Consider the following 10,490-nt stretch of genomic DNA (forward strand, 5'->3'; position numbering starts at 1 on the left):
GTGGCTGCAGGGGTTGTCTCCTCCTCCTTGGGGGTCGTGGCTGCAGGGGTTGTCTCCTCCTCCTTGGGGGTCATGGGAGGTTCTGTGGTGGTTGTGGCTGTGGGGGTTGTGGGAGGCTCCATGGTGGTTGTGGCTGCCTTGGCAGCTGCAGCAGTTGTCTCTTGGGGAGAAGAATGAGAGAGTTAGAGGTGAAATAACTTCCTGAATTTAAATACCTGCCTTCAGCTGATTTTTTTAATCCTGGACATTTTTTTCACTTTTTGCAGCATCTACTTCAAGGCTGTCTTTGATGCTTATGGGTATGCTGATTTGAACCTTATTGTACCTGCAGCTCTTCTAATCAAAAATGAGCAGTAAATGCTTCTGCATTTTAATATCTTGCTAAGCTTTATCTCTGCAATGCTTTGCAGTTTGGTTCTTTTTTTTCAGTCTTTTCTTTCTCTCCCCCTCTCTCTTTTTTTATTTTTTTCTCTTCCTATGACTTTTTCTGTGCTAATGTCTCTTAATACAACTGCACTGACACTTGTTTTTCTTGGAAACATGAAAGAAAGGCAGGGCAGCATCACCAAAGTGCCTAAAATCTCAAACGTCTGAGCTAATGCTAATGGTTGCGTCCTGGTGCAATTAATGTAGATAGACTGTATGCGGAGTCCTGCATAACAGAATAGCTTTTTTTTTCCTACTTGATGTGTTTAAAATACCATAGTTCAAGTGCAATCAATTAAGTTATTTGAATTTCCTTATTTTTGTTTCATTTTACCACTTCGATTCATGCTCATCTTGTGATAGGAAGCTGTCACAGCAGCTAGGCAAGTGCTTCAAGTTCTAGAAATAATTCCTATGGGGTTAAAAAAAGGCCAAATAGTCTAATTTCTTGTTATTTCAAGAGTTCAAGTACAACCCGATTTCTCAAGCTATCATTCAAAATGAGGAATATCAAAAACACTGGAGAACAGCATGTTTTCCATTCAGAAAAAAAATAAATTATGGGTGATTTCTGAAGCTGTTTGAAGTCTGGCTTGATTGAAATTAGTGAGACCTGCTAGGAGATCTTCCTATCTTGGTTCTCTCAGAGGGTCACTATCCCAAAACAGCATCCTCTTCATCTTGCAGCTGTGGACTTCACGAGAACTGACAGTCAGCAACTTTCCTTGGTAAAGATAGGCATGAAAATGCAATAAAGACCCAGGAGACATCACCACACTTTCAACATCTGTGTTGTGAACTCTCCAGACCTGGTAGAGTCTTTCCTGACCCTAAGTGAGGTAATAAGTTTACAAACCAAGTGCTTCCAAGCTTGGTAAGCGTCTGGTAATGTCCCACATTGGCTCCCTGTACCCAGAACAGGAAAAAATGCTCTTTCATATTCATTCAGGTAACACCCATCCTGTTTCGTTCCTGTTCTTTCCTACCTTCCACAACTTCAGGGGGTTGTGTTACTTCCTTTGGCTTCTCCTCCTCGTTTTGGGATGAGCGCTTAGATGGTGATTTGTTTCCCGGAGGAGAAGTCTCGGGTGGTGGCTTTGTGGCATGTGCTGAAAGAAATAAAATCATCTGTTAGTGGGAGAGTTTTTCACCAGAACAAGCTGAGCATTTGCTTTGAAGAATTAGTTATGTTGCAATTTTTCACATATCTCATAATTCTATGTGGACAGGATTGCACATTTTTTAAAAAAAAGTCTTTCCTTTTGAAGAGAAGGGAGCCTCCACTTAGGCATGGCCTAAGGAAGCAGCACAAGCTCTAAATTTTAGGCTAACTTTCAGCAGGTTGAGTTCAAGGAGAGACTGAAGCTTTATGTTCAGATAGCCTGAACAGAGCAGAATACTGATATTTCCTACTTATATTGTGGAAGCTTTTTAGTTTTGTTGTTATCTTGGTGGGGGTTTCTGGTAGCCCTACCTGTGTGATTCAGTAAAACCCTCACTCTGAAGTTAGCTGTTATTCAATGGCTAATTTGCTCTGTTTTAAGACCCTGCAAGCAGCCCAAAGGTCCTGGTGCTGATTGCTGGTCAGGTAGAGGCTGGCAAGACCAACAAGCAGTGCAATGTATATGATATTCTGAAATCTATGATGCTCTGAAAACATCTACATAGTTTCTGCACCCTAGTTCCTGGATTTGGAGTTTTTGCACTAGTGCTAGCAAAAATGAGGTTGGTTGAATTGTATGGAATACTGATTTTTGGAGCTAATGTGAGTGATACCAGGAGGTGAGTCTGCACAGGAAACATCTCAAGAATGCTGTGTGTGTGTATTTAAATGCAAGCAGGGAAAGCACAGGGATGGGGGGGTGTCTCTTACCCTCTTTGCAGTGCTCTGCGTAGTCATCGCAGCACTTGCCGTACCTCTCGCAGTCGGCATCGCAGTCGCAGGGCCTTCCTCTCTGGAAGGCTTCAAAGCAACGTCCGCTGCAGGAGAGCGCTGCGGGGACAGGGCACGCGGTGAGCACCCCGGGAGCCACCGGGCACCGCGCCAAGGTGAAGCCGAGGGGCTCGGCCCCATCTGCAGAGCAGCTTCGGGAGGCCAGGTGGGTTTTCTGGCCCGTTTAAGTGGTGAGGTTGGGGGTCAGACCCTGTAACCGGAGCTGCAACCACAAACGTGACCTCCGAGTTCACCTTGGGTAGGTCCCACCATAGAAGACTTATAATCTCCCTGATCAGATAGCAGTGATCTCTTGAATAGAACTTAAATTCAGCATTTTTTTTTAAATCAGCAATTTTTAAAAAATTCAGAAAGTGATTTTGGGCCAGGTTTTGGGTAAGATCCTCATCCTGATGCTGCTTTGCATCAGCACTGACGTGTCTGCCTACATAGTTATTTTGCCAAAATAGTCCATGCCTTAGTGTACCCTGTGTGCATGTGGTGCAGCTGGATGGCTGTGCAAATTAAAGTGACTCTTTGGAAATCTTATCCCCATTTAGTATGGCTCTTGGGTTATTAATGTTAGATTAATAATACCTGATATACTTTGGCATAAACTTGTAACTATATGCTTTTAGTACTTCACTATTGATTCTAATAGCTTCAATGGCTACCATGTTTCTGCTTTTTTTAAAAAAAAGTATATATGTGTTTTTTATATTTACATATTTAAGTATATACACATATATAGCCATGTTTATCTATAAAAAATTATTTTTATTGACATTCAATAGTACCTTCAATGGGTCTTTATTATGGTTGTTTACTAAAGGTCTGATTACACTAGGTCTGAAGTTAGAATTTCTTGAGGGTCCTTTGCATCTTATGGAACTGGCCTAAGAATTTGCTCTCATTCAATATTTGCAGAATATTTTGGTCAGTTATTCTTGTGCTGAATCTACTTTGTGCATGACTCTCATACTGAAGTTGTCATTTTGGTGGCATTCAGAGCTTAAAATAGCAGTTGGCAATTAAAAGGTTATATGGTGATATTAGGATTACTGTGCAGACAGGTCCTGAAAGCCTCTTGAGCAGAGTGGGTCCAAGTGCAAGATGAGAACTATTTTTATTTTATAGGGGGGTGGTTTGCATTCAGAAATGATGCCTGACGTTTCTGCAATGGCTGAGAAGAGCGAAGAGCAGGTGTTGGCTGAGAGGGCAGAATTCAGCATTTACAGTATTGCTGTATCTATCTTTTAAGCAAAGCTCAGCCTTTGGTGCTGGACCTTAACAAGCCTGAGCCTAGGACTTCATGTCCCCTGGAACTGCAGGGCGTTTTAAGGAGCACTAGTTATTCAAGTCACTAATATTTTTGACACTGGTAATTCATAATAAGATGCGCTAGATATATTCAGGATTTTCCAACTGTTTCCATACAGAATTTATTTTCACTGAGCAGTTTTAAATTGCATATATATAAAGCATATAAAAAAAACTTGTTCTGCATCAAAACATATCGCGTGAACTTTAGCTATCTACAAGGGGTTCAGCACCAAAATTATTCAGGTTTTTTGTGTGTCTCCTTTTTTCCAATTTTGTTTTTGACCATATTGAAATAGCAATTGATTGGCAGCATTTCCCATTATTATCAATAAAGGACTTTGGTTCTAGAACTGATGTGGTCCTTATTCAGAGCTGGGTTCTGCCAACGGCCCCGCTGTGTTTGACTCCTCCTGACCTCGGGTCAGATCCCACCAACTCCACCGCCCTCAAAAGCTTGACCTTGCCCCAGAATTTCCCTGGAAATATCCACAAATTTCCCCTGGAAGACCTCGATTTCCACCTGATTTTTGCTTATAACTTTTTTTATGTATTTTTTTTGTTCTTGTGCAGAAGACAGACGGACAAAGCGCAGACACGGGCAGGAGGAGCAGGCGGAGGGCGAGGAGCGCGCGGCCGAGGTGGAGCGAGCGGCGGGCGGGCGGCGGAGCCGAGGGGCCGGAGCCGCGGGGGGCACTTACCCGGCGCGCAGAGCTTCCCGAAGTCGGGGCAGCATTCCTTGAAGCGCTGGCAGCTATAGTCACACTGGCAGGCTCTCTCTCTAGAAAACCCTTCCCCACATCTCCCTGTACAGCTTGATAAATCTAAAATCATACAACACCAGAGTAAACATGGCCAGGCGGGGACGGCGTGCGCGGAGACGTTGAACAGCACTGCAGTACCACCCATGTGTCCTACTTATTTTGTATTTTCCCTCTAAATAATTGCATTTATTCAATCAATGTAAAAGAAACTAAGGGACTAAGTCAACCCTCCCAAAGCCTGTCGGGCAGGCCAGGGATTTCCCATCTTTGGTGAGAATGAGGTTGGCCCTGATTTGGGGGGTTAGGTATGACCAGGAAGTCAAAAGACGAAGTTTCCAATCGAAAGATTGGATCATCAGAATTAGGATCAGCCATGACTTGTAGAATATAGTTTTCCAGTGTTTGAGATTAAAGAGAAAAAGGTTCTCCTGCTCCCACAAGTCAAAGTCATTTATCATTGACTCGTTTAGGCTGGATTAGGACAGGGGGGCAGACCTCAGCCACCTCCATGCTCCAGGTTTGAGCTGTGAGGTCTGGTTGGGGATAGAAGGGGGGAAAAAATTGCTGGAGGTTGGGGAAACCTGGAGGTGTCGTCAGGCTGCTGCATCTAAAACAAATGCAAAGCTATTCTTACTGTTTGTTTTCCTTTCCTTTAGCAAATGAGCAACTAAGGAGAGTGGCATCGCCTTGCTTGTGCTATGAAGCATGGACATATATGCAAGGACTTGGATTCTTGTAGCATCATTTTATTTTACCTAATTGTAAATACAAGCAGCAAGCTGAGGGTACTATATAAAATCAATCTGTTCAATATTACTTAGTAGCATAATATTTTATAGTCAATCATCATCATATGCTGCCTATATGATGGCAGCATATCCTTCCCTTAAAACTTCTATTTCTTATCTAAGCAAATTCTTTGCCCCAACAGAAAGCTTAACATCACCAGAAAGTTTTGCAGAACTTTGTTTAACACTATATATCTGACTATGGATTTTGATAATTTTTTGATAAATTGCTCGTAAGTTCTGCCTTGATAGTGAATGACAAATTGATCCAAACTGGTTAGAATTAGCTTGGGCAATATATGCAATAGCCAAGATGACGGAGCAAATAGTCGCTTTGGGCCAACTCTCCTTGCTATGGGAAATCTCTGCCTGTGCCCTCCCGGCTTCTCCTGCAGGACACGAGTGGATGGAGTGTCCCCGAGCGCACACACAGGCACTGAACAACCAGCAAGCTAAACAAGGCTTCACGTAACCAGCTGAAACACTGAGCAAGGACAACAACAAGAAATAACATGTAACGCAACACCAAAGACACAGTAATTTCTCCCAGTGCACACACAGTGTGTGCAGGAAGGTAGACCTTGGGGCAACAGATAATTTAACCTGTGAATCCCGTTTCCCACAGTTACTTATATCTATATTCATTTATTTATTCATTACTACTTCTTTACAAATAGTGAATAAATGTTACCCTGAAGTTAATGGATTTGAGTTAAGGAGCTCTCAATAACGAGCAGCTTCTCTTCACATCTCACTATGTGCTCGGTATATTGAACCTTGAATTTGCACCCAATGTTGCTCTGAAGTTACAAAGCCACCTCTAAGGAAAAAGCCCCAATGGTTTTAGTGGCTTTGATGCAATTTGGCATTTACTGTGCTGCCAAGTGTTCAAATCCCATTATTCACTATAAATATTAGTAAATTATATTCTACCAGCAAACATTGTACCACGTTCTCATTGTAATAACATTAGAGGTATCTGAGAGTTGTGATAGCAAAGGACTTGCTGCGCTGCAGGTCCCTCCACAGGTGCCAAAAATTGCTACAAGTCAATCAGTTCTGAGAATAAACAAGAATCTGTAGGATATGGAAATAATTGCCAAAATTGACCTCTGTGGTGGTCACAACTGTGTATTTGATGGTAAGGAATGTATTTAGCAAGGTGTGACCATTTCTTGTCCTAAGCCAATTATATTTAAGTATTTCTAACCAAACAGAGAAGTATAGTAATTAGAGATACTTTAATATATATTGACAATTGCCTGGGCTAAATATGTCAAGCATACATCTACATTTTGCATTATATTTGCATGTTCTGCCACCAAAACAGAGGACCAAAATGTATTTTAGAAAGTATCCTATGGTTAGAGTACGTAATCATAACACCTGTTTGAGAGAGAGCAACAAAATTCCGGAATTCTGTGTTTTTGCCAGGCATTCCCGCCCCGCGTCCGAGGTGCTACGGTACCTTCAGAGGCTGCTTCTGTCCCCAAGGCCGTGGAAAGGATGAGCAGGCCCAGGCAGAGCACGTGGCAGGCTGCTCTCAGGTACGACATCCTCCCTGCTTCCAAATCGATCCGTCAGGTCACAATTTTCAAAAAAATAATGAAATACATATCTTGCTAACAGGCTGGTGATAGCCTGAACTTCATCTTGAAGCTGTGCGATGAGAAGCTGCTGATTTATAATGACTCCATGAACCCTGTCTTTCTTATCAGTGGATTAGCTATTAAATTTTGTAACAAGACTGGGAAAATTAATTATTGACAAATAAGGGGAATAATTTCTTCCAGTACTCTGTTAGGTGAAATCTACAGTCTATATAGATAGATAGATATAGATATTTAGCATGAATTCAGTACAGTGGTTTCTTGATAAATACAGCTCTGAGGATCTAAAGTTTTACTGTCAGAGCAGTAGTTAAGCAACATAAGCTGTAAATCACAGTCTGTCATCCAAATATTAGCTATTTAAACAGCTCCAAAGCAGGATAAAAGCAAGCCTCCTTCCTTTAAAGGAAAACCTGGCTGGTTTTCCTGCTGTAGACCATCATCTTCCTTACAAAAGAGCACTGCAATTCAAAGAGCTGGAGCAGAGGTAGGTGCTGCACTTACCTGACAGAGGATGTGTCTGCTGTCAGTGCTGCTTCTGATGCCTTATATATGGCTTTATAAAGCTGTGCTGGGGTTAATTAGTGAAATCGCTTGTTAGACAAAACCGCCAGTGACAGCTTATGACAGCAAACTTTCCACTTGAGCTGGAAGGGGTCCCGGATGACTAGACTGACACAACATCTGGAAAATACTCCCATTAAGAAAAACGATTACAGAAAAGGGCTAAATAGAGGCTTACCAGTCAAAACACATTTTAACTTCTGAGTGAAACGAACAGTTTGTCCCAAGTACTGAGGGCATCTGGAAGGCATTAGATATTGCATAGCAAAAAAAAACATATATCATTATCGGCAAAAAGATGAGTGTATTTTCTTTCCTGTCAAATGAAGCTTAGGAGACAGTAGCCTAAAATTATGCGGTAGTATCTGCTACTGATAGCATTTCTCCTCCAAAAATCGTGCAATGAGAATAATTCATCATTTCTAGGCTGAACGTGTGTAACTTTTCATTGAAATGAATGGAAATTTTGCTGAGGTTTTGGTTAAAAATCTAGGAGTTTGGTCCCATCACCAGGTCAGGCAATCTGTTATAATGTAAATGGATGGAAGAGACTGGAATTATTTTAAGAGTTTCTATGTTTATCTATGTTGGCACAGTATTTGTGACTCTACTCCCTCCTCATCCCAGAGCTAATAGTGGTTATTGGGGTCTGCTTTGAAAGTTTGGTGCCTTTGGTCTTTAAAAAGACTTTGGTCTTTAGTTACAAGTATCTTAGAGGACAGGGAACTTGGGTGCATCTGTCTTGTGGCGTTACCTAAATTCTAAAATAAATTCGTTTTCCTGAAATAATCAATATGGTCCCAAACACACTGATTCCAGTTAAGGAAAGCACTTGAGCTTAAGTCTCTTAAGAGCGTAGGCATCTCTGAGAAGGAATGGCTTTAGGCATGTGGTTGGATGCTTTCCACTCTTGGACCAATACGATTTGCACGGCTTTAGTGCTTTTTTATGCTAAAATAGCTTTGTAATGTATATATTATCCCACTCTCTGTGTCCTGCTGGCCTTGTCCTCTTCAGGAAAGGAAACCTGAGGCAGGGAGACTTTATAGGATTTATTTGGGGCAAAGAAATATAGGTTCATTTTATTTGTATTTGTGTCTTGCCTTTCTTACCTGTAACAATAGCTTCAATCCACTTTCTAGTGGAGATGACTCTAAACTTGATAGAGAAAAGGCATATTTTCTGGGGGGAAAAAGGTTATCTATCTGAGGAACCCTAAGAACTTGTGAAGAGAGGAAGTTAGGGTGGCTGCACAGGATCAGCGCCTGATGGGGAGGGTTTTATAGCAAAGTAGCAGAATCCCCGTGACTCACAGCACGACACCTGTGAGTAGCTGCTTCATTTGTTGCCTGCTGGATGTGCTCAGTTGGTAGGACCACGTTGCTTTGCTTTCCATGTGCATTAGGCTCCCGGCTGGTCAGAGGGGCCTCCGGCCTTGCAGGACACGAGCACGGAGAGGATTTCGCAAGCGGAGCCTGCCAGGCTGCTGCTCTCCTGCCAAACTGCCTCGCTGTTTGGCCGGGGAAGGAGAATGAGGTAGAGGAGGCAAAAAGCCCTCGTGGAGGCTGCGGGAACGGGGGCTGACGCTTCATTTTTCTGACACGTCCGGTAATCGCCCAAAGGAAATTTCCCGGCTCTGAATCTCCCCATCGGTCTCGTCCCTCCCTGCAGCCCCCTCGGCCTTGTGTGTGCAGGTTAGAGCAGTAAAGCTGCAGTTTTAAAGAGTCCTTAAGTACCCTGGCTTTCAGAACAGGGAAATGTCAATGCCCCTTATTTCTGTGATTTGTAAAATTATTAGTAGTAATGCCGTGACTTCTGCAGCAGGAAGCAGCAGGTGAGAGAAACCTTTCAGAGACGATGGGTCAAACAGGACCTAACAACACCAGAAATGCTCAACTTTCATGAAATTCATGAATTATCCCACGCTCCATAGTTTGAGTCTAGTGAAGTGATTACTATTTGGGGTCTGTCTGTGCTCATGCTGGTTAAGAAGTGACTTCCCCCTAAGAAAAATGTATCACAAAATGAATTAAATACCATGTTATTATTTTACAGACCAGCTTCCCCAGTGAATTATAGCAGGAAGAAGCAGGAGCTTGAAGGAAAGAAAATATTTTTCCCCTCTGATTTTGTCAGCATGAAGGATGCCAAAAGGGTAAGAATAAGTAAAATGAAAAAGAAAAAAAAGGCAAGGGGTAGGAGAAGGTTGTAAATCTCAGAGAAAAGGGTGTTTTTAGATGTCTGTATAACATAAGAGTAATTATTGGTAGAGAAATTTTGCCTAACACTTAGACATCATATTTATGTTACTGTAAAAAAATCATATCTTTTCTTAAGCTTTCACCTTTATCACACAGAGGTCTTCTGTAATTTGTACTTTTTTTGAGAAGATTTTTTCTTTTTTGGACCTTTTTTATTCATGTTGCTGTTCGACTGCACAGTCAGAAATGAGCAGTAACCATTCTGATGTGAATTCAGCAGGAAGGCCTCCAAGGACAAAGAGTAATTTCCTATAAGAGCTACTCCCTTGGCAGTACTGAATACTGTATCTTGATATTTTAGAAGGGAAAGTTTGGATAAGTTGCCACTTTCTCTATTGTACACCTGGTTTTGATCTTTTATAGATTTTAATAAGTTACTGCATTACTCATCTGAAGTTTTCAGTGCTTATATCTGCCAGTCATTCTATTTTGTTTAGGAAGAAAAATGCTTTTTTCCAGACTCTTTGATTTTGATTCACTGCCGTAATTCCATACAGTCCATTGAAAATATTGCTAAAGACTCTACTTGTGGGATTTATACAGAATAAGACAGACACCCATATCAAGCATAAGAATAAATTTCATGGACTGGGAATTTTTAATTAAGCTTGAGGCTGGAACCGAGCCGGGCTTTACAAATCCAGACCTTAATTGCCTGTTTCTCAAGGCCATTGATATTTGGGAGCACGAGTGGTCCTGAGGGGGAGTTGATTCCTCTCCTTCCCTAAACAATCCCTTTTCACAATAGGGTTTGCTTCAATCAAAGATGAGGGCTTGGAGATCTGGAAGTCCAAGGCTGGATGATTTCTTTGGAATTAGGAGTG

At 41.9% G+C, this 10,490-nt stretch overlaps 1 protein-coding gene across 1 annotated transcript in view; it reads right to left on the minus strand.

The window, feature by feature from the left end:
• The window catches only part of PRG4 (proteoglycan 4), a 15,230-nt gene extending 8,335 nt beyond the window's left edge, over positions 1-6,895 (minus strand). The window contains exons 1-4 of the mRNA XM_026043740.1: positions 6,700-6,895; positions 4,381-4,503; positions 2,300-2,419; positions 1,441-1,535 (exon numbers count right to left, since the gene is read on the minus strand). Of these exons, the coding sequence (XP_025899525.1) occupies positions 1,441-1,535; positions 2,300-2,419; positions 4,381-4,503; positions 6,700-6,787 (426 nt within the window). The 5' untranslated portion in view covers positions 6,788-6,895. The remainder of the gene's footprint in view (positions 1-1,440; positions 1,536-2,299; positions 2,420-4,380; positions 4,504-6,699) is intronic.
• Between the last annotated feature and the right edge of the window lie 3,595 nt (positions 6,896-10,490).

This window comes from Nothoprocta perdicaria, unplaced genomic scaffold, assembly GCF_003342845.1.
Source record: "Nothoprocta perdicaria isolate Ctin4 unplaced genomic scaffold, notPer1 scaffold_338, whole genome shotgun sequence".
Lineage (NCBI taxonomy): Eukaryota > Metazoa > Chordata > Aves > Tinamiformes > Tinamidae > Nothoprocta > Nothoprocta perdicaria.